The sequence below is a fragment of the Nicotiana sylvestris genome, chromosome 11 (genome assembly GCF_000393655.2).
Source record: "Nicotiana sylvestris chromosome 11, ASM39365v2, whole genome shotgun sequence".
NCBI lineage: Eukaryota > Viridiplantae > Streptophyta > Magnoliopsida > Solanales > Solanaceae > Nicotiana > Nicotiana sylvestris.
In genome coordinates, this window is record NC_091067.1 from 120029975 (window position 1) to 120055639 (window position 25665).

The 25665-nt window shown below is 34.7% G+C and overlaps 2 protein-coding genes across 2 annotated transcripts; one reads left to right on the forward strand and one right to left on the reverse strand.

The window, feature by feature from the left end:
- The first annotated feature begins 9639 nt into the window (after positions 1-9639).
- LOC104227919 (repetitive proline-rich cell wall protein 2-like) lies at positions 9640-11565 on the forward strand. The gene has a single exon (XM_009780297.2). It carries the CDS (start codon positions 9640-9642, stop codon positions 11563-11565), a length of 1926 nt encoding a protein of 641 aa, XP_009778599.1.
- Positions 11566-15047: 3482 nt separating this feature from the next.
- LOC138881571 (uncharacterized) lies at positions 15048-18041 on the reverse strand. The gene is made up of 2 exons (XM_070161805.1): positions 17663-18041; positions 15048-15130 (listed from the first exon to the last, which is right to left on the reverse strand). The coding sequence occupies exons 1-2, from the start codon at positions 18039-18041 to the stop codon at positions 15048-15050; spliced, it is 462 nt and encodes a 153-aa protein (XP_070017906.1).
- Positions 18042-25665: the final 7624 nt, after the last annotated feature.

The window sequence follows — 25665 nt, forward strand, 5'->3', positions numbered from 1 at the left end:
TAGGATTTTTTCTCTTTTATTTTAGAGACGAATTTAATAGAAATATAGTCACTTTAGGATATCCTTAAAACAAATGAGACGTGCTTCGCCAAAATAAATACAAATTGTGAGGCCCTCAATAATTATTTGTTTTAAAATACTTAGACTTAGGGACAGGCCGTTTAGTCAATTTCACGGCCCTACCCAAAATAATGATACGCTAGTCGCTTTAGGCGCGTCTTTAATAATGTTATACTCTTAAATTCGGGTGCATATTTATGTGACCCAAATCCAAATCTCAACGGAGTTGAAATGTGTCAATAACCACGGGTACATTGATGTGACGTGGTTCGAGATACGTTTTCACAATGTTGTAATTCTCTGTTATAATAATAATAATAATAATAATAATAATAATAAAAGCAGTAAAGAGTTTAAAGTTTGCACATAAGTTCATAATTGTATAAAATCAGATAATCAAGCCGAATATGACAGTTGAGCGACCGTGCTAGAACCACAGAACTCAGGAATGCCTAACACCTTCTCCCGAGTTAACAGAATTCCTTATCCGGATTTCTGGTGCGCACACTATTAAACAGAGTCATTCTTTTCCTCGATTCGGGATTCAACCGGTGACTTGGGACACCATAAATCTCCCAAGTGGAGACTCTGAAATAAATAAATAAATCTCATTTCGATTGTCCTTTAATTGGAAAAAACTCCCTTCTGCGCCCCTTTGCGGCGGCGCGGGCGAAAAAAGAGGTGTGACAAACATTGTAATAAATCTTTCAGACTTTTATTTGTAGTATCCCTAGACAGTCTGTGGAATTGTGATACCAGTCTTGGGTAGTTTTTGTAGGGATTGGTATTGGCATCTTTCTTAAATTATTACATTTCAGTCTTCCGCTTAATAGATTTCCGCTTCTTATCAATTGTTGGTTATTAATTGTAAAAAGGACTAAAATGGGACAAAGGAAATAATTCAAATGGTCGGCTTGCCTAGCTTTCACCAGTAGGCTCCATTACGACTCCCGAGGGTGGAATATCCCTGTCGCGACACAAGGTTAGACTTGGCACTTACTGAGTACCGCTGTGATGTACTTATACCCTTTCTGCGCATGTTTTTCATGTGCAGATCTAGGTACTTCCACTCAGTCTTCTCATCCTTGAGACGAGTAGCTTCTGTAGAGACTTCGAGGTATATCTGCCGCGTCCGCAGACCGAGTGGTCCCTTTCTATCTTTCTGTAATAGTATAGCCCTTCAGTATTTTTCCTTTTTGTTAGACATTTCTGGAGTTAGAGCTTTTTATGTATCTCTTAGCTTGTGATTCATGGGGTTCCGGATTTTGGGAAGTGTTAGGTTGAGATTCTTGTACTGTTATGTGCTAGGCAGCATCTTAAATACTATTTTATTTTGTTATTTCGGTTTATAATATTTTCTTTATGCAAATTATTTCTTTTCCTCATTTGTTAGGCTTACCTAGTCGTAGAGACTAGGTGCCATCACGATAGTTCGCGGAGGGCGAATTGGGGTCGTGACAGAAAAAGATTCAACTAACAAGAAATATAAAGTAAGAACAGATCCAGTATTCAAAGTCTTTTTGCTTCGTGTCGGAAATGAAGAAGAACATCCAATAAAGATGATTTGATTTCTCCTGTACACTTTGTTATCAATCCCAACTACAAAAAAAATATCGATTTTTGGTTAAGGCAGAGCAACCAAAGTATTAGGAGGAAACATATACAAATAAATGTTGTCCACAAAGGAGTGTCCGTTAAGATACCGTCACATTAAATACTTTTATATTATAATACATAATTATCCAACTAACATGACAAAATTGATCATTTGTGTAAGTTTTGATTATGTCCTTTTATTTTAAATTCATGTATTATGCTAATATAATAATATTTTTTGGCATTTAAATGATTGTTGTATTATTATACATGAAATTTCTCTCATTAATTAATTAAATTATTTTGTTACTTCATATAAATAAATATTTAAATTATCACGTGTTATTATTAACATGCAACACACGTTTATCGATACAAGTATTATTAAAAGGAGAGGACAAAGCCCTCTCCTTAAACCAAGTGGCAACCAAAAAAAAGCCACATAGCATAATTAGTTACTAATTAGTTATTTAGTAAATAATTAGTTATTATTTATAAATTTAAATATCTATAAAAATTGAAAATATTAAAAAAAACTACCATATATATATATATATATATATATATATATATATATATATATATATGTGTGTGTGTGTGTGTGTGTGTGTGTGTGTGTATTTAAATGAGCTGAGCAATAAAACATTAGGGATTCCCAGAAAATCGCACCTGCAAATATATATAAAAATAACTACCAATTCAAATTGGGTAAGAGTCGTATCAAGTTGGAGTTTTAAAATTATTGTTAAAAAAATTAGCTATAATAAAAAAAAGAAAAAAAGAAAAATCTATATCTATATCTATCTATAATTAAAAGCAGAAGACAAAAGCACCTCATGAAGCCAAATGGCGGAACAATAGAATGACACATAACATAATTAGTTATTAAATTAGTTATTGGTTATTCTTTTTAATTTAAATATATCTAAAAATGAAAATAATTAAAAAAAACTACCATATATATGTATATATATATAATTGGTTATATATATATATTAATTGGTTACTTTTAATTTAATTAATAATTATAGATTTCTTAACTATATCTATATTAATAATTAACTATAATTAAAAAAATAAAAATAAAATATATATAAAAATAACTACCCATTCAAATTGGGTGGGAGTAGTTTCAAGTTGGAATTTTTAAATTATTTTAAAATCAAAAAGCAAAAAAAATAAAGCTATAAAAAACGGAAAAAAAAACAGAAGAAAAACTACCCATTCAAATCGTGGAATAGTTTCAAGTTGGAGTTATAAATTATTAAAATAAAAAAAGATATCTTATAATTAACTATAATAAAAAAATGAAAATATAAATATATAAGAAAATAACTACCCATTCAAATTGGTAGTTATTTTTAATTAATAATTAGTTATTGGTTATTATTTTTGAATTTAAATATATATATAAAAAGAAAATAAAACAAATACAAAACTACCATATATATATATATATATTGGTTACTTTATTTAAATTAATAAATATAGATATCTTATAATTAACTATAATATAAAAACGAAAATATAAATATATAAAAAAAATAACTACACATTCAAATTGGGTGGGATATTTTCAAGTTGGAGTTTTTAAATTATTATTTTTAAAAAGCAAAAAAAAAAAAAGCTATAAAAAACGAAAAAAAGAGAAGAAAAACTACCCATCCAAATCGGGAGTAGTTTCAAATGTGAGATTTAAAATAAAAAACGAAATTAAAAAAATAATAAATTATCAATTCAAATTGGGGAGTAGTTTTAAGTTGGAGTTTTAAAATTATTTGAAATTAAAAAAACAAAAATAAAGAAATAAAAAAAACTTCTGAGAAAAATATTAAATAACGTAATATGCTAATGAAACTTTCTATTAACAATGTAGTAGCATTAAATATTTGAAAGTATAATAAAGAAAAATACATAACAAAACAGTTATTCGATGCGCTGCCTGTATAAGTCCCGTTAGTTTAACAAATATTTATTCACTAAAATTTAGATAATATTATTAAGAACAACATAATCTATATATTACTAAAAGGAGAGGAAAAAGCCCTTTCGTTAAGTCAAGTGGCAGCCTAAAATAAAGCCACATGACATAATTAGTTACTAAATTTATTATTTAGTTAATAATTAATTATTGGTTATTCTTTTTGAATTTAAATATATATAAAAAATGAAAATAATAAAAAAATATAAAACTACCATATATATGAATATATATATTAATTGATTACTTTATTTGAATTAATAAATATAGATATCTTATAATTAACTATATAAAAAACAAAAATATAAATATAAAAAAAAACTACCCATTCAAATTGGGCGGAAGTAGTTTTAAGTTGGAGTTTTTAAATTATTTTTAAAAAAAAATCTATAAAAAAACAAACAAAAAAAGAGAAGAAAAACTACACATTCAAATCGGGGAGTAGTTTCAAGTTGGAGTTTTAAAATAAAAAAGATATCTTATAATTAACTATAATTAGAAAATAAAAATATAAATATATAAAAAAGTAACTACCCGTTCAAATTGGGTGGGAGTAGTTTCAAGTTGGAGTTTTTAAATTATTTTAAAATAAAAAAGCTATAAAAACGAAAAAAGAGAAAAACAACTACCCATTCAAATTGGGGAGTATTTCAAGTTGGAGTTTTAATATAAAAAACCAAATTAAAAAAATAACAAATTACTAATTCAAATTGGGGAGTAGTTTTATGTTGGAGTTTTAAAATTATTTAAAAAAAAAATAAAGTAATAAAAAAAACTTCAGAGAAAAATATTAAATAACGTAATATGCTAATGAAACTTTCTATTAACAAAGTAACAATATTAAATATTGAAAGATATAATAAAGAAAAATACATAACAAAAACGTTATTTGATGCGTTGCATGTATAAGTCTCTTAGTTTAACATAGATTTTATTCACTAAAATTTAGATAATATTATTAAGAACAACATAATAAAATTTAAAATAAAAAAAATTCAATAGTAATAAATTATATATCTTCTCATATATTACAAAAAGATAGCGAATACTAAATATTGTTTAATATATATATATATATATATATATATATTAATTGGTTATTTTAATTTAATTAATAAATATGGATTTTTTATCTATATCTATATTAATAATTAACTATAATAAAAAACTAAAAATAAAATATATTAAAAAAAATAACTACCCATTCAAATTGGGTGGGAGTAGTTTCAAGTTGGAATTTTTAAATTATTTTAAAATCAAAAAGCAAAAAAAAAAATAAAGCTATAAAAAACCGGAAACGAAAAGAAAAAAAGCTACCCATTCAAATCGGGGAGTAGTTTCAAGTTGGAGTTTTACAATAAAAAAGATATCTTATAATTAACTATAATTAGAAAATGAAAATATAAATATATAAAAAAATAACTACCCATTCAAATTGGGTGGGAGTATTTTCAAGTTGGAGCTTTTAAATTATTTTTTTTTAAAAGCAAAAAAAAAAGCTATAAAAAACGAAAAAAAGAGAAGAAAAACTATCCATCCAAATCGGGAATAGTTTCAAATGTGAGATTTAAAATAAAAAGCGAAATTAAAAAAATAATAAATTATTAATTCAAATTGGGGAGTAGTTTTAAATTGGAGTTTTAAAATTATTTGAAAATAAAAACACAAAATAAAGAAATAAAAAAAACTTTAGAGAAAAATATTAAATAACGTAATATGCTAATGAAACTTTCTATTAACAATGTAGTAGCATTAAATATTTGAAAATATAATAAAGAAAAATACATAAAAAAAAGTTATTCGATGTGCTGCCTATATAAGTCCCATTAGTTTAACAAAGATTTTATTCACTAAAATTTAGATAATATTATTAAGAACAATAGAATCTATATATTACTAAAAGGAGAGGAAAAAGCCTTTTCGTTAAGCCAAGTGGGAGCCTAAAAAAAAGTCACATGACATAATTAGTTACTAAATTTATTATTTAGTTAATAATTAATTATTGGTTATTCTTTTTGAATTTAAATATATATAAAAATGAAAATAAAAAAAATATAAAACTACCATATATATATATATATATTAATTGATTAATTTATTTGAATTAATAAATATAGATATCTTATAATTAACTATATAAAAAACGAAAATATAAATATAAAAAAAACTACCCATTCAAATTGGGTGGAAGTAGTTTCAAGTTGGAGTTTTTAAATTATTTTAAAATAAAAAGCAAAAAATAAATCTATAAAAAACAAAAAAAAAGAGAGAAGAAAAACTACCCATTCAAACCGGGGAGTAGTTTCAAGTTGGAGTTTTAAAATAAAAAAGATATCTTATAATTAACTATAATTTGAAAATGAAAATATAAATATATAAAAAAGTAACTACCCGTTCAAATTGGGTGGGAGTAGTTTCAAGTTGGAATTTTTAAATTATTTTAAAATAAAAAAGCTATAAAAAACGAAAAAAAGAGAAAAACAACTACCCATTCAAATTGGGGAGTAGTTCAAGTTGGAGTTTTAATATAAAAAGCCAAATTAAAAAAATAATAAATTACCAATTCAAATTGGTGAGTAGTTTTAAGTTGGAGTTTTAAAATTATTTAAAAATAAAAAAACAAAAATAAAGTAATAAAAAAAACTTCAGAGAAAAATATTAAATAACGTAATATGCTAATGAAACTTTCTATTAACAAAGTAATAGTATTAAATATTGAAAGATATAATAAAGAAAAATACATAACAAAAACGTTATTCGATGCGCTGCCTGTATAAGTCCCGTTAGTTTAACATAGATTTTATTCACTAAAATTTAGATAATATTATTAAGAACAACAGAATAAAATTTAAAATAAAAAAATTCAATAGTAATAAATTATATATCTTCTCATATATTACAAAAAGAAAGCGAATACTAAATATTGTTTAATATATATATTAATTGGTTATTTTAGTTTAATTAATAAATATAGATTTTTTATCTATATCTATATTAATAATTAAATATAATAAAAAACTAAAAAAAATATATATAAAAAAAAATTACCCATTCAAATTGGGTGGGAGTAGTTTCAAGTTGGAATTTTTAAATTATTTTAAAATCAAAAGGCAAAAAAAAAAAAAGCTATAAAAAACCGGAAAAAACAGAAGAAAAACTACCCATTCAAACCGGGGAATAGTTTCAAGTTGGAGTTTTAAAATAATTAAAATAAAAAAATATATCTTATAATTAACTATAATAAAAAAATGAAAATATAAATATATAAGAAAATAACTACCCATTCAAATTGGTAGTTATTTTTAATTAATAATTAGTTATTGGTTATTATTTTTGAATTTAAATATATATAAAAAATGAAAATAAAACAAATATAAAACTACCATATATATATATATATATATTGGTTACTTTATTTAAATTAATAAATATAGATATCTTATAATTTACTATAATATAAAAACGAAAATATAAATATATAAAAAAATAACTACCCATTCAAATTGGGTGGGAGTATTTTCAAGTTGGAGCTTTTAAATTATTATTTTTAAAAAGCAAAAATAATCTATAAAAAACGAAAAAAGAGAAGAAAAACTACCCATCCAAATCAGGAGTAGTTTCAAATGTGAGATTTAAAATAAAAAATGAAATTAAAAAAATAATAAATTATCAATTCAAATTGGGGAGTAGTTTTAAGTTGGAGTTTTAAAATTATTGGAAAATAAAAAAACAAAAATAAAGAAATAAAAAAACTTCAGAGAAAAATATTAAATAACGTAATATGCTAATGAAACTTTCTATTAACAATGTAGTACCATTAAATATTTGAAAGTATAATAAAGAAAAATACATAACAAAAAGTTATTCGATGCGCTGTCTGTATAAGTCCCGTTAGTTTAACAAAGATTTTATTCACTAAAATTTAGATAATATTATTAAGAACAACAGAAGCTAAAGAAAAAATTAAGCAATATTCAAGAAAAAATTCAAAATCCTAGCAGGAATGAGTAATTAACAAACTAGCACCTCATTAATTACAGTCCTGACCAAAATATATAATGCTGGACCAAAAATTAAGTTTACGTGAACAGATTCTAATCAAACAAAGGACCGAAAATCAGTCCTATTAATTACCAAAAGTTAGTCCTATTAATACTCATCTTTACCAAAACGTTTGATCAGATTAGACAACCCATTTAATTACCTTCAACACACATCTCTCTTCTAACATTAATGTCACAACCAAAAAGCATATATGTACGAATCCTCCAAAGAAAAGTAGCACTTATTTTATTTTTTTAGTTGTTATTTTCATATATAGTAATAAAAATATAATTAGATTAATGAAATATTATAAGTATTTTATGGATCTGTGAACTTAAAGTTATTTCCATAGTAAAATGTGTTTGTTTTAATATCCTAATAGTATATTTATACACTTATATGTTATTGTTTATACATAATGCACATCAAATATAAATTTAAAATATATCACATGTATATAAGGAATACATATTTCAAATGTCAAATATACTTAAACTATATATTGATCTCATCAAGTATTTATAATTATACATTAAATATACATAATACATATATTGAATATGTATATCTGTTTATACGTTATGTATGCAAAATTATATGTTGCATAGACATAAAACGAGTTCGGTATAGGCAAATATACATAATATATTCATTACATATGTATATATTTAAAATTACACTGTAAAAAATATACCACATATGTATATATACACCTTTAAACATGGAATAAAAATGTGAATTTACTTAGACGGTTTTGATGTAATAATGAAAAAGGGGATTCTAAGAGCGGGAACTTTCATAAAATGGTAAGTTTATATTAATGATGGGAGAGAAATATGGATAAATTAATGTGGTTCAAAATTAAATCCTTAAATTGTGGACTATATTTAAAATTTGAAGAGTACTAGTCGTACATGATTTTGAAAAAATGTTGTAATTGTAAATGAATGTGCTCTTTTTGGAATAAAACAAAAATAATGATCTTTATTTAAATATTATTTAATAAGTAGCTGACAATGTAAAAATACTGTTTTGGAAAAGTATTTTTGAGAAAACACATTTCAAAATAAGCTGATTATAGAAGTTGGACCAAAAAGGCTATAAGAATTCGGGTTTCTAATAAATATGCACCAAAGCTACATTTTTATTTGAAGACCAAGTAGTTGGTGTGTGCACATTAAAATTCCAATGCGACCAAAAAAAAAAATGTTATGCTCATCAAATAAGGTACCTAAGTATCATAATGTCCATAAATGCAGATATTTCAAAGCATCGACTATTGATCTTGAGTTTCGTTGTTGATGATAAGAAATTAATTTTACTTTAATTCAGTTTTTACAGTGGAGAGGCAAGCAAACTATGAAATCTCATTGTTCATGCACTCAAATAACAAGTTTACTATAGAAGCATAGAACATTAAATATGAAATACCAATTTCCAGTTTTGAAAGCAAAAAAGATGTACTCTGTACACTTTACCACCCCTCACCTCAGAACTCAAGAAACTCTCTCAGATTTGATTTAAAGATTTATCTTCATTTAATTCAAGAAATGTCAAAAGCTTTAACTTCATTTAATTCAAAAGCTTTACGACTCTACAAAAGGCTAAAGCAGTGCTAATCTCCAAGCTAAAGGTTGCTGAATGTCTTTATTACCTTCTTATCTCCATCTAACCAACCTATTACCTCATTCATTACTACAAAGAAAACTAGGCAAATTTCAAAGTTACTTTTCCCACCATGGAACTGTGACATTCGTCTTCACAAAGCTTTAGTCCATGCAGAAAATCCAATGCTAAAACTTCCTTGATCTTGACACGAAATTTGTAACTGATAATAGTATCTCAAGTTCTCCACTATAAAATCTCAGGTTTAGCACCTTCACTTCTGTACTCAATCACAGTAATACTGTGAATAAATGTTCATTATAGTTGTCATCATTTAATTCTGCTTTCATACAATGAAAAACCCATTGACTCCATTCAACAAGTCCTTCTCTGTTTCTCTGTTTTTTCTTGTGTTCTTCTTCTCTGGTGTTGACAACTTGAATCTTGTTTCTTCTTCTCCTTCCTCCTGCTTCTCTTCTTCTGTTTTTGTAGGTCAACAGAATGGAGACGGTTCCAAGAACTACGAGGAGCGCGCAAGATCCAGTTACCTTTGTTCTGGGGTTAGCAATAAAGTTGCTGCGGACAACAATTTTGCTCCATCACTTCTGCCACCATCAACCTCGAGTTCGCATATATACAGAGCATCTCTTTCAGTGCATAATAAGCCTGCACATGTATATACACCACCACAACCTTCATCTTCCACCTATGGAACTCCCTCAAGTCCACAGAGAAAATCTTCAAACGTACCTAAACATCCTTCTCCAGCATATAGGGCCTCTCAGAAGGTGTCTTGTGCAAATAATCATCAACCAAAGGTCTATAGAAGATCACTATTGAAACTGCTACCAGCTTCAACTTATCATCAACCTCCTACATCTCCACCACCTGTTCAAACACCTCCTACTTACCCTCCACCACCTGTTCAAACTCCGCCATCCCCACCACCCGTTTACAAGCCTCCGCCAGTAGAGAAACCACCTATACCAGTGTCACCCCCACCGGTTTACAATCCTCCACCAGTCGAGAATCCACCTATACCAGTATCGCCTCCCCCAGCAGAAAATCCACCTCCACCGGTTTACACGCCACCGCCAGTCGAGAATCCACCTGTACCGGTGTCACCTCCACCGGTTTACAAACCTCCGCCAGTAGAAAAACCACCTATACCAGTATCTCCTCCACCGGTAGAAACACCACCCACCCCAGTGTCTCCACCAAGTTACAGTCCTCCATTGAATCCGCCTATTGAAAAACCACCTCCTACTCATAAGCCTCCTGTTAATCCGCCTCCTGTCTATAGTCCACCTATTAGCTCCCCTCCTGTTTACAAACCGCCAGTAATCCCTCCAATCCACAAACCTCCAATTGTCAAGCCGCCTGTTTATAAGCCTCCAGTGAAACCTCCACCTATTCACAAGCCTCCAATTGTTCCTCCACGTCCACCCGCTCCTATCTATTCACCACCAATCCCGCCACCGGTTCCTGTCTACTCACCTCCACCAAGTCCACCACCCGCTCCTGTCTACTCACCTCCACCACCAATATATTCACCTCCACCAAGTCCACAACCTATTTCACCACCCGCTCCTGTCTACTCACCTCCACCAAGTCCACCGCCCGCTCCTGTCTACTCACCTCCACCAAGCCCACCGCCTGCTAAACCTGTATATTCACCTCCACCAAGTCCACCACCTGCTCCTGTCTACTCACCTCCACCAAGTCCACCACCACCTCCTATTTACTCACCTCCACCAAGACCAGTGCCTCCTAAACCGGTATATTCACCTCCACCAAGCCCACCACCTGCTCCTGTCTACTCACCTCCACCAAGTCCACCCCCTACTCCTGTCTACTCACCTCCACCACCAGTGTATTCACCTCCGCCAAGCCCACAAATACCTCCTCCTCCTGTATACCATTATCCCTCACCTCCTCCTCCAAGCCCACCACCCACTCCCATTTACTCACATCCTCTACCAAGTCCACAACCTCCCACCCCGATATATTCACCTCCACCAAGTCCACCACTACCTCCTCCTGTATACTCACCTCCACCAAAAATACCACCTCATGTTCCTATTCACAAACCTCCACCGAGTTTGCCATCTCCTTCTCCCGTTTATAAACCTCCTCCAATACCTTCTCCAGTTCCAAAGTTGCCGCCACCAACCCCCACTTACCAACCACCCCCTAGCTTGCCGCCACCAACACCCACTTACCAACCACCCCCTAGCTCACCAGGATATGGAAGTCCTCCACCTTCTGGTTATCATTAAATTTTCAATGAAACTACTTGTAACAGTTAGAGTTGTATCGACTGTATTATGTTCTTAGAAGAATCTGTGATAGAAAGCGTAATAATCCATCAGATGTATGCCTTTGTTCCTTTGTTTTCCCTATGAACTCGTTTCTGGTTTGATTGATGTAATGAAATTTCATATAGCCTTTAAGTTATCTTATTTTATAATTGGAAGTGCTTAATATCATGAATAAAAAGGAGCAAAGGAAAAAACCACAGATTATAATCCTGACTCACTACCAAATGCTCTCTTTTGGGATTGATAACACTCTTTCTTTGTTGGGGGTGGGGGGTGGGGGTGGGAGGAGTTGTGTGCAACATCTACAAACGAAGAGATGTCAGAAGTCATAAGGTTTACTTCCTAAGATTAAAAGTATAGCTAAGCAACATTACTGCAAAGATACAAAAACTCTCAACAGAACTGAAATTACAACCTGTTGTACATTTACAAAAAAACATTCCTTAAAGAAGTTACCTTTTACAATAAATAAATAAATAAATAAAAAGAATGTGAAATTATACTGGGTTGTTGTTGTAAATAAATAAAAAGAATATATATAAACTCAAGTTATCAATGTCTGAACTACGTAATATGGATGGGCAATTACCAGCTTGTAAGAAGAACAAGAGGGAAAAAGAATTTTCCCAGCATTCACAAAATGTAAGGCAAAAACCCATGCAAGAGCACAGCATAAACCTTATATTGTTCTGTTCCAGATAACGGACTCCGAAAGATGCTAAAACAATAATTCACTAGATTATTTGAGAACCTTCACTAGTAACACATATAGTCCAGATCCAAACGCATTTGGTATTCTGAGAGACACAGCAGGCAGCAATGGCTTACCGGGAGTGACGATCTGCAGGAAGGTAGAGTGATGCCCCCACAGCAAGCAGCGATTATCAAGTAGAGCAGGAGTACAAACAGACATGTTAATAAGGCCCTGTTACCAGCAAAGTGACAAGTTGAGATTGATGTTTGTATGAACCGAAAAGCATCAAACTAGGAACTTCATTGATAAAAGTTCTGACTGTTGCATAAACTGATTTCGTCAGTTCACCTCCAACTACATGTGCCAGCAAACAAGACGTTCACCAAAAAAAAAATAGCTATGAACAGCAAAAAAAAGCATAAGTCTTGACAAGGATATAATTATAGGCAAATGCCCAAATGCCAGCAAAGACAGTTCTGAGAGTAGAGGTGTTTTATTAAGATGGTCCCATATTTTATAGAGATATTGGCTATATTCTTTAAGACAATTTGCTCTTTCTGTCTGAGTCTAGCCTAATTGAAGAGTCAACACTCAACAGGATAGTGCAGTCTCACTCCTGCCATTCTACAGTGGCGTTTCATTTCTTTCATTCCCTTGCCTATTTGCCTCTCCCTAAATTAAAGGGATTGGGCATTTAGTTTCACCATATTATTGATTATTTTACACCTCAAAGGATGAAGTGTCCCTTCATTCAATCAAGGATGAGACCCCAAGGAGCATGTCACCCTTGCAGTGCCTGTTTATCTTAGGGTTTTACCAGTAACTACAGGACGGCAGAAATAGACACCAGGAGCTACTTACTGAATACTGATGTACATTGAGCCTCAATGATCAAAGCCGAAGTCCAGATGCAATATTATAGAGCTCATAAACAAAGTTATTCTATATGAGGTCCCTCCTCTCTAAGCCTTGGTGGAGCTGGTGGGAGGTAGTAGGTCCTCGGTGGAATTAGTCGAGCTGCGCTCAAGCTGGTCCGAGCACCACCGTTATCAAAAAAGCAAATATGATAGAACTCATAAAAGTTACTCCACGCTAAATATAAATGACCATCTTTCCACTTGCAGAAAGTTATTTTCATCATATGGACCAAAGGGATTCGCTCAGGCGCAGTACTTCAAATTAATATCATCGTAGCAGGTAAGTTTGAAGTCAATCCTCTAAAGACTTTGCTAACTATAGGTTTGCGTTTTAACTTTCAATTAATAAACTTCATGCCAAGTTTTTTGGTGGACAGTTATTTTATTCGCCATACTCCCGGATAATCTATTTCCCAAAAGATATCTCCAATGACAGTTTCTGTCTGTTTAACCAAAAAGTACTAGAATATCTAAAGGTATCTCACCAAATTTCATATAGAAAACTGCTGATATTGCTGAGGAAGCAAAAAGTTCTACTTTTGTGCCCATATACTTAAGCAAGGTAGACAGAAGTACGAATAAGGTTTCACAAGCTTCTAGGTCGGCTTGCCCAGCCCAACATGTTAAAATAAGACACAGCTTGGGGATAGAAGATGAGCCTGCTTTTGATGACAAGCTCAGCTTGATGTTTTTCATCTTATCTCAAATTAGACAGTTTGCAAAAGCAAAAAATATGGATCACGGTATTGAATTAATTTTAAATACCTCACCTTTTTTTGACAAATTATAAATTTCTTATTTGCTTTAAAGAAGTATAAACATTATTAATCATAGAACTGTGGTTCTTTGCCTCCAATTTCAAGATTTATGGCTAAGACAATCAAGGTAAATCCATATCAAACCATGCATCCATACACAAATATTCAGATCAGATGTATTACAGTGCAAAGGAAGTGAATTTGGATCAAATTTGGTCATGGAACAAACATGGGCTCAGATATCAGCATCTTCATTCATTGGCTAGATTGAGTTGGATATCAAATGATCTTAACCCAATTTAGCAAAAAGTTACTTCTTTCCTTTTTTTTAAGCAAAGTTTTTCTTCATAAAACATTACAATTCCTTTTCCTTAACCACATTTGTTTTACCAAAATAATTGGGATAAAAGATCCTGCCTAATTGCAGCGACCAGCCAATACCCACTGCCATTATGTGCCGCGGACTGTCACCATCACCAGCCTTGGCAACTTTTTCAACTGTATTACTCATATAGAGACAAACTCCGCATCAACGATGGCTTGGCAGATTATCCAGTAGAATCCAATCCAAGCTAGTGCTCAAAAATATATGAACTGGATTCGATCCATTTTCTTGTTGATCCAATACGAATCCATCTCTATTCAAATTCTACAAATATTTGAGAAACCTATTTATAGCTGGAGAAGTTGTTTTCCGTTGAAGGCTAAGAGCTTTTTTCACTGTATTATTTTGCCATGCAATTTAGAGAGAGATAGAGAAGCAAGCTAAGTCAACATAGCAAAAACTCTGCTGAAGTTCAGACAGAAAATAAAAGGACAGCTGTGTTTTGATTAGGTAATCAATCACCAACAGGCCAAACTCATTAACTCATTCAAAGAAGGCGTGATGACTCGGCAAGCTGAGTGTCGCGACCCCGGTTCGCCCTCCGTGAACCATCATGACGGCACCTAGTTTCTACGACTAGGTAACCCTAACAATGCAGAAAATAAACCAGTTTGCGGAAGAAAACAATTAAAGATCAGAATAGTGAAATAAACAGCGTTTAAAAGTGTCGCTCTCAATATCAACTCTCAAAAACTAATACATTTCCCAAAACCCGGAATCTCATGATCACAAGCCTTCGAATGCCTACAAACGTCTAACTCCAGAATATCTAACAAAGAAACGAAAGTACAGAAGGGCTAATACAAAAAGGGAGAGTAGAAAGGGACTCTTCGATCTGCGGACGCGACACATATACCTCGAAGTCTCTACAAGCGCCTCATCTCAAGCGTGATAAGTCTGAGTAGAAGTACCTGGATCTGTACATGAAAAACATGCACAGAAAGGGCATGAGTACACCACAGCTGGAGCCAAGCCTAACCTCGGTCGGGTAGTGACGAGGAAGGTCAGAGCCCTACTGAAGTGAAATAAAATATAAGGTTCAACAGTGTAGAATAAAACAGTATAAATAAGTACAACAGTAAAAGTACACACGGGATATAAAGGACAGCAACAACTACTACAAAGGCAAGCAAACACAGGAAGAAATACAGATCAGCACAAAGATAACAACCGGGGATCTCCCAAGATACCATCCTATAGTCCCAAATGTAAATATCCAGTGGATCTCCCGGGATACCATCCCGTAGTCCAACTCATAATGCAAAGGGATCTCCCGGAATACCGATCCGTAGTCCCAAATGTAAATACTCGGTATAGGGGGAATCTACCGGGTACAGTCCCGTAGTTCCAATGTAAATATTTAGGGGGATCTCCCGGAATACTGTTTCGTAGTCCAAAAGTAAACATACAGGGGGATCTCCCGGGATACTGTCCCGTAGTCCCAAAGTAAACACACAACAACAACAAGAAGAGTATATAGTTCAATTCAAGTTCCATACCAAGGTAAAACATGTATTTCTAACCTAGCATGCTGCACGTAATCCAAATAAGGCAGTTTGAACAAGTAAGACAATTAAGTCAATTAGACATGCTTTCCTAAGCTAACAACAGGCTTAAATTGCAAGTAATATAAACAGGAAAGGAAACATATTAGTAATTACTTAATAAAAACCGGATTTTTCAACAATTAGCACAAGTACGCACTCGTCACCTTACGTACAAGGCATTTCAATTATCAATAATATCAAATCCTAAGGGGAAGGTCCCCCACACAAGGTTAGGCAAGCCACTTACCTCGAACCAACTCAAAGTCAACCCGAAACCACGTTCTTGCCATATGTACTCGACTCCAAATGGCCCAAATCTATTCAATTCAATTGCATAATGTAAATAACACTTCAAGTAACTGATTCTACAAAGAAATTCTAAGCTAATACGCAAAATTAGGTAAAATGCCCAAAACGCCCCTCGGGCTCACATCTCGGAATCGGGTAAAATTACATTTCCAGAGCCCTCACCCTCTTATGAGTTCAGCCATACCAAAAATACCAAAATCGGGCCTCAAATGGTCCCTCAAATCATCACTAAAAGGTCTCTAATTAATCAAGCCCTAACCCCCAAATTATCACTGATTTTCCTTAAATTTTCATGCTTATAATGATAAAAATCACCTCACTAACGAGTTTAGGGACCAAAGACTTTACCTCAATGAATTCCTCTGAAAATCTCCCTTGAAAATGCTCTCCAAGGCTTCTTCCCGTTCGAAAAGAGGTGAAAATAACTCAAATTCGCGAAGGCAACTATTTATATGTTCTGCCTAGCAAATCCGCTTCTGCGGTCATGGGACCACACCTGCGGTCCCGCTCCTGTGGCAGAATGACCGGACCTGCGAAACTCATTAAAATCCCAAAATCAGCACCTGCGACCTACTCACCGCCTCTGCGGTTACGCAGGTGCTTGAACCCTTCCGTACTTGCGGCTCCTTGCTTTTCCTCAGCTGGCCACTTTTGCGTCTAAATTCCGCATTTGCGGGAGTCGCTTCTGTGGCCTCTCAACCGCAGATGCGGTTATGACAGCAGCCCAAAGATATCAGCTGCAAACTCCAAGTTCCAACTCCCCGTTAACCATCTGAAATGATCGCGAGGCTCCCGGGACCTCAACCAAAAACACAAACAAGTCTAGTACCACTGTCCAAACTTATAGCAATCCTTAAACACTTCAAACAACATCGAAACGACGAATCAACTACGGATTCAAGCCTAAGAATTCCGAAAATCTAAATTTACGCTTTCGATCAAAAGTCTATCAAGCCTCGTCCGAATGACCTGAAATTTTGCGCACACGTCACATTTAACACTACGGAGCTACTCCAACTTTCGGAATTCCATTCCGACCCTCGGATAAAAATCTCACTATCGAACCGGAAACTTCAAAATTCAACCTTCGGCACTTCAAACCTAAATTAGCTATGGACCTCCAAAATATAATCCAAATACGCCCCTAAGCCCAAAATCACCCAACGGAGCTAACGGAACCATCAGAATTCCATTCCGAGGCCGTTTTCACTCTGTTCCGACTACGGTCAAATTTCCAAAACTTAAGCTCTTATTTAGGGACTAAGTTTCCCAAAACTCTCCGAAACTCAAAACCGAACATCCCGGCAAATCAAAATAGCAGAAATAAACATGAGGGAAGCAGTTAATAGGGGATCAGAGCGTTAATTCCTAAAACGACCGGCCGGGTCATTACATCCTCCCACACTTAAATATTTGTTCGTCCTCGAACGAGCATAGAGACATACCTGAAATAGTGAAAAGATGAGGGTAACGACTGCACATATCCTGCTCGGTCTCCCAGGTCGCCTCCTCGATCGGCTGATCTCGCCACCGAACCTTCATTGATGCAATGTTCTTTGATTTCAGCTTTCGGACCTGCCTGTCCAATATTGCCACTAGCTCCTCAATATATGATAGATCCTTGTCCAACTGAATTGAACTGAAATCCAACACGTGCGACGAATCACCGTGATACCTCCGGAGCATCGAAACATGAAAAACCAGATAAACTCCTGCCAAGCTAGAAGGTAAGGCAAGCTTAGAAGCAACTTCCCCAACATGCCTCAATATCTCCAAAGGGCCAATAAATCTCGGACTCAACTTTCTCTTCTTCCCAAATCTCATAACGCCCTTCATAGGCGAAACCCGAAGCAGAACCCGCTCTCCAACCATATAGAAACATCACGAACCTTCCGGTCGCGTAACTCTTTTGTCTGGACTGATCTGTACGGAGTCTATCCTAAATCACCTTAACCTTCTCCAAAGCATCCTGAACTAAGTCTGTGCTCAATAATCTAGCATCACCCGGATCAAACCAACCCATCAGGGATCTACACCGCCTACCATATAAAGCCTCATACGGTGCCATCTGAATGCTGGACTGATAGCTATTGTTGTAGGCAAACTCCATCAATGGAAAGAATTGATCCCAAGACCCTCCAAACTCAATCACACACGCACGGAGCATATCCTCAAGAATCTGAATAGTACGCTCGGACTGTCCGTCCATTTGAGGGTGAAATGTTGTACTCAACTCCACACGAGTACCTAATTCATGTTGAACTACCCTCTAGAATCGTGATGTGAACGAAGTACCCCTATCTGAAATGATGGAAACTGGGATACCATGCAGACGAATAATCTTCTGGATATAAATCTCCGGCAACCACTCCGAAGAATAAGTAATACACACAGGAATGAAGTACACGGACTTGGTCAGCCGATCCACAATCACCCAAATAGCATCGAATTTTCTCAAAGTTCGTGGGAGCCCAACTACAAAGTGCATGATGATCCGCTCCCACATCCACTCCCGAATCTCTATTTGCTGAAGCAACCCACCCGGTCTTTGGTGCTCATACTTCACATGCTGACAGTTGAGGCACCGATCTACAAACCCAACTATATCTTTCTTCATCCGCCTCCACCAATAGGGTTGTCTCAAATCCTGATACATCTTCGTGGCACCCGGATGAATGGAATATCGCGAACTATGGGCCTCTTCTAGAATCAACTCCCGAAGCCCATCAACATTGGGTACACAAATCCGACCCTACATCCTCAATACATCACCAATAGTCACATCTCTGGCACCCCCATGCTGAACCTTGTCCTTGAGGACAAGCAAATGAGGGTCATCATACTAACGCTCCCTGAGACAGTCAAATAAGGAAGACCGAGAAACTATGCAAGCAAGGACCCGACTAGGCTCCGAAAGATCCAATCTTACAAACTGGCTGGCTATGGCCTGAACATCCATTGCCATAGGTCTCTTCGATTCTAGTAAATAAGCCAAACTCCCCAAACTCTCTGCCCGGCAACTCAAGGCATCGGCCACCACATTGGCCTTGCCCGAATGATAAAAAATAGCGATATCATAGTCTTTCAGCAACTCTAACCACCTCATTTGGCGTAAATTAAGATCCTTTTGCTTGAATAAGTGCTGCAAGCTCTGATGATAAGTATAAATCTCACAAGGAACACCGTACAAATAATGGCGCCAGATCTTCAAGGCATGAATAATGGCAGGTAACTCTAGATCATGGATAGGGTAATTCTTCTCATGTACCTTCAACTGTCTGGATGCGTAGGCAATTACCCTACTGCCCTGCATCAACACGCTCCAAGGCCAATCCTCGAGGCATCACAATAGACCGTATAAGACCCCGAACTTGAAGGCAATATCAAAACTGTGGCTGTAGTCAAAGCTGTCTTGAGCTTCTGAAAGCTCACCTCACACTCTTCCGTCTACTGGAACGGAGCACCTTTCTGGGTCAGCCTGGTCATAGGGACTGCAATTGATGAAAACCCCGCCGCAAAACGACGGTAGTAACCCGCCAAGCCAAGAAAAATGCGGATCTCTGTAGCTGAGGATAGTCTGGGCCAACTCTGCACTACCTCTACTTTCTTTGAATCCACTTGAATACCCTCACTCGATACCACGTGGCCTAAGAACGCCACAAAATCCAACCAAAACTCACACTTTGAGAACTTAGCATATAACTTCTTTTCCCTCAGAGTCTGGAGCACGGTCCTCAGGTGCTGTTCATGATCTTCCCAATTTCGGGAATACACCAGAATATCATCAATAAAGACAATGACGAACGAGTCAAGATACGGCCGGAACACACTGTGCATCAGATGCATAAAGGCTGATGGGGCATTGGTCAGCCCAAATGACATAACAAGGAACTCGTAATGACCATACTAAGTCCTGAAAACAGTCTTCGAGATATCTGGCTCCCGAATCTTCAACTGATGGTAACCTGAGCGCAAGTCAACCTTAGAAAACACTTGTGCGCCCTTGAGCTGGTCAAACAGATCATCAATACGAGGCAAAAGATAATGGTTCTTCACTGTAACTTTGTTCAACTGGCGATAATCAATACACATACGTATATAACCATCATTTTTCTTCACAAACAAAATAGGAGCACCTCAAGGTGATATAGTGGGCCGAATAAAACCCTTATCAATCAATTCCTATAATTGATCCTTCAATTCCTTCAACTCAGGAGAAGCCATATGATACGGATGAATAGAAATGGGCTAAGTGCCCAACAATAGATCAATGCCAAAATCAATATCTCTATCAGGCGGCATGCCTGAAAGATCAGCTGGAAACACATCATGAAAATCCTGTACTACTGGGACTAAATCAACTAAAGGTGTATCAATACTGACATCTCTCACATAAGCTTGATAGGGGTCACACCCCTTCTAAACCATATGCTAAGCCTTAAGGAAAGAAATAACTCTACTAGAAGTGTGATCTAAAGTACCTCTCCACTCAACATGTCGTACACCTGGCATAGCCAGCGTCACGGTTTTGGCGTGACAATCAAGAATAGCATAATGGGGCGACAACCAATCCATGCCCAAGATAAATATCAAAATCTACCATGTTGAGTAACAATAAATCAGCTCTGGTCTCAAAACCACTAAGAGCAACTAAAAGCGACCGATAAATGCGGTCCACAAGAGTAAGTGAAGCCTGGATCGAATAGAACCGATGCATCTCTATGACAAACCAGTGAGCACGTGATTTTGCCCTATATAAATTGCTCCCATAAATTCAAGGAAATAGAGTTTTCCAGTTATTTTTCATTTTTAGGATTTTTGTAGAATTTTATTAATTATTTGCATTTTTGTGCACATTTAATTTCCACTAAAAATCATGAAAAATACCAAAATACTATGCATTGCATTTCGGTTTGTTTTTACATTTTTTGGAATTAATTAGTAGTTATTTCTTTAATTAAAAAATAAAAATCACAAAAATAGCTAATTTTACACCTTTTAATTTTTAGTTTATTGATTTTTCTCTTTTAATTTAGGACTAAATAAATTTTATAATTATTGTGATTAGGTAATTAGTTTAATTTTACAATTTAGATAATTTGGGATTTTATTAATTTAAAAAAAAAGGAAAAGAAAAACGAATTTGGAAGGATTAATTTCATTTGGGCTGAAAATTCAAGTGACCCAACTTCCCCCAGCCCAAATACCATTTAAACCGCCTAGCCCAAGACCTGTGACCCGTTTCACTGACCTGCCCCACTACCCCAAAATATATAAATCCCATTATAGTTTTCCCCTAAAATAAACCCTAGATCCTAAGAGCCCAGAAACGATACCTCTCTACTGTTCATCTTCTCAATCAGCTGAGCCGACCCTAACTTGCCTGAAAACTCAAGCAAGTTCACTCACGCGGGCCCCATATTCACCATGTCACCAAAGATTCTAACCGTTTATGACAAATCCCTCTCCCTCACATGCCCTCTCTTTGGTTTATTTTCAGATTTTTACTCCTTCGGATAGAAATGAGAAAAAATGGGGAGCGTTGGATTGGATTCAATTTGCTCCCTCCATTTATCCTTTTTTTTTAATCAAAAAAGGGGTAAAAAATCGGATTCGTTGGGAGATTTTTGTTTGGAGATTTCTTAGAGATGAGGGCAGAAGGTTCGAGAATACCTGAAGACCTATATAAGAGAAACAATATTTTCAGAGGAGGAGGAGGATTTTTGAGAATTTTTTTTTCAGAAAAATTGAAGGAAGAAAATTAGGGTTTGAAATCTTTTTCTCCTTTTTGTTCTTCTCCATTTTCTTATACCAGAACAGAGAAAAAATATTATTGAGTGTTCCATGATTTCACTTTGAGGTCAGCTTTTGTTTAGAATTTTGAAATCATAGAGTTTTTTTTACTTCGATTCTGGATTTTGGGCAAAAATGAAATTCGTCAAGAAGTCTGAATTTGTTGCTGTTTATTGAGCTGTAGCTGTTCTCTTGGTTCTGTGGTGGTTTCATTCCTCAGAAATCAGAGATTATTTTTCTTTTTCCTTTGCTGTGTTGCTCTCAAGGTATGAAATTTTGATCTTTTTGTAGCAATTGTGTTAAGAATGTTACAGCTTTGAGAGCTTGCATCTATGGTCTGTTCATTGGTTAATGAATCTCTTTTATAGTGGCTTGCCATTTCTGAGTTCAAATGAATGCCTATTTTTGTTTAAATGAATATCTGCTATGATCGATTGGATTTGATATCAATTTTCTGTTTCTTTTAGCACAAGTTGGCGTGTTTAAGAACTTATCTAAAGTGTTTGGTTCAGTTAGTGTTTAAACATGTTGGTTGGGTTAGCAGTGCCAAAATGAGTATGAAAAATCAATTGTGTGGCTTCGAGTGAACTATCTGGAGCTAGAAATTGTGTTCGACGTGCATTGGTGTATACTATTCTCATTCTCGTTTAGTTCAGATCACTCTATAATTTTCTACCTTAGACGCGTGATGTCTATTTGAGATCTAATGACTGCTATTCAAGTGTGGTTTCGAGGAACATGAGTTACATATCATTTTGTTTCTTCTGTAAAATCTGTTCCTATGAGATTGTTTGGAAAAAATACGAGTTGCTGCTTGATTACCTTTTTTGAGCGTTCTTTTGGTTTATTTTGGAGTCACATATTTGGTCCCTCCCTCCTAAGTGAGCAGCACCTTTGTTGTGTTGCAGATCTACAAAATAGGCTTTAAATTTATAAGTATATGGTAGTTAGCTTCTGGTGAATTAAGATTAGCAGTGTTGAGCCTGGGGTTTGTATTCTGAATCGACGTTCTGGTATTAATTGTTGATTAAGGTGCAAAAATGTTGGTTTAGTCATATATTTAATGGAAGCAATATAAAATTTCTGCATTCGAGGGTGTTATCAAACTTTGCATTTTCGTTTCCTATAATATTAGTGCTATCGGTTTAAACATATTGTTGGGAACTAAGTTGAGTTTTTGTGGACCAATCTCCTGTATATATAGATGGTCAATTGCTGAGATTCCTCCATGTAGTCCGTATAGTCCAGAGCTGCTAATAAATGAATGTGTGTATTGGCAGGCTAGCCTTATTTTAACCATCGAGTTTTATCGTTTGACCTTAAAAAAATGAAAAGTTTCTAACTTTATCTCTCTTCTAGTTTTAGTTTAAGTAAGTCAGTTGATTTCAAATTGAACTTTCTTGTTTGTATGCTTATATCATTTTGATGCCTATATTTCACTTTCCAATCAAAATCTCACGTGTTTGTTCCTGTCATCTCATTTGGAAGAATGTTTGAGCATTTTTTTAATACTAACTTTATATCCTAAGTCAGGATTATTATTAGAATATATTAGGAGAATCACGTAAGAGATTGCAACTTCTCAAACATCGTAGCAATGTTTTAGGTGCGCTTTTAATCTACTATCGTGATTGTGTACCCATACACATGACATAATTACAATTCTAAACACCAATTCGAAGTATGCGTTCGCGCAACTTCGATCAAACTTTCTTAATAATAAAATTTTTATTAATAGGCCACTATTAGATTTAGTTCATATAGTCCAAGGTGTGCCATCCAATTTAATCATTCATGACCCTCATATTAGCATCATAACCTAGATATAAAAAATGAAAAGTGCTCATAGTTGCTTTAGGCCCGTTTAATATATCATTGTGATTGTGGACACGTTCGCGTGACATGATTATGACTCTAAAAACAAAATCGGAGTATGCGTTCGCGCAACTTCGACTAAATATTCTTAATATTAATAAAGCGTGATTAATTGTAGACACGTCCCTGTGACATGGTCTTTGACGCGCCAAACAAAATGAGTACACGTACTCGTGACTCGTTTTAAGATAATTTCTTAATTTAAAAAGAGCAAATGCACATTGGTTCTAAAATCAGTAATCAAACAATTTGTTTAAGCCAAGTATGATCAAAACGACCGTGATAGAACCACGGAACTCGGAAGTGCCTAATACCTTTTTTCCGGTTAACAGAATTTTTTACCCGAATTTCTATATTTCGCAGACATAAACAGAGTCAAATCTCCTCGATTCAAGATTCTAAACCGGTGACTTGGGACACCATAAATTATCCCAAGTGGCGACTCTGATCTTAAATAATAATCCCGTTTCGATTGTCATTTAAATTGAAAAAACTCACTTATACCCTTCCGGGGTAGTAAAAATAAGGTATGACATCTCTGGCGACTCTGCTGGGGAAAAGAACCCAGAACTTCCAGTTCAGGGTTCAAGAATTTGAGCTTGTTAATATGATTTTACTTGGCTTTATTTATTGTTAATATTACTGTACTTTGTGAACCTTTGTGCTAATTGTTGTCTATTTACCGTTTTGAAATTATTTGAATTGTATATAACTGTCTTCTTACGCCACCCCTCTAAGTCTTCTGAAAATGGTGCACACGTTCGCGTGACCCACTTTTTCTGTAAAAGCTATCCCAAATAGAACGAGGCTGGGCCAGCAACAAGGCTGGGTAAACTTTCGTGCTCCTGGTACGTTGTCCCCTCTTCAGCTCGACTGTCCGCTCGGGTAAGCCTGGTCTAGAACACAACCCCAGGTTTTAAACCTAGAAAAATACAGCCTCATGCAGGATCCCTAGTAGGAACATTTGTTTGCATCATGTGCATTTGACTTAAGGGACTCAACACAGGGGCTGGGTCCGTCTAGGACAGGTGTACCCAAAATAACAGATCATCATAATACATCCTATGTGCTATGTGAACATTCATTTGTTTCGACCTGCATGCTGACCGGCTAGGAAAAAATAAATCAAGAGAAAAACCAAGAGTGATGTAAGGAGGAAATAAAGCATGGTTCTGAAAAATCCCCTGTATTTGGAAATGTGCTGAAACTCTGCCAAAAATTTTCAAAAAGAGAAAAAAAAGAGTAATTTCAAAATAAGTCAATAGTGTGTCCTTTTCAAATGTGTCAAAACCGGTCGAACGACGCAGGTTTGATTCTCACCGGATGTGGTATACATAGACAACCTATATAAGGTTTGGCCTTATTTTTCGGAAAAAAAGAAGAAGAGTCCACCAGAGTCAAACCTAACCTTAATCTTCCACAGGTACAAATGAACACTGTCCAAAACCCGTCAGAGTTGCTCATAGAACAGGCTCAACTGTAGTTGTGTATGTGGTGGAATGATCTAGATGAAGATGGTCAGGTTGGGTGAAAGAGCAGTTGGGTGTGTTTATAAACATTTTGGAAATTAAACCACGGGAAGATCTAATCAAGGCTTTGGTAACTTTTTGGGACCCTATTCATAATGTTTTTCATTTCTCAGTCTTTAAGATCACCTCTACTCTGGAAGAGATGGCCGGTATATTGAGTTTGGCCGGGACTTGAGGAAACATCAACTTATATTTCCGAGGGCTCCTTTTGTGCACAAGTTCTTTGACCTCCTGAATATCAGTAAACATGT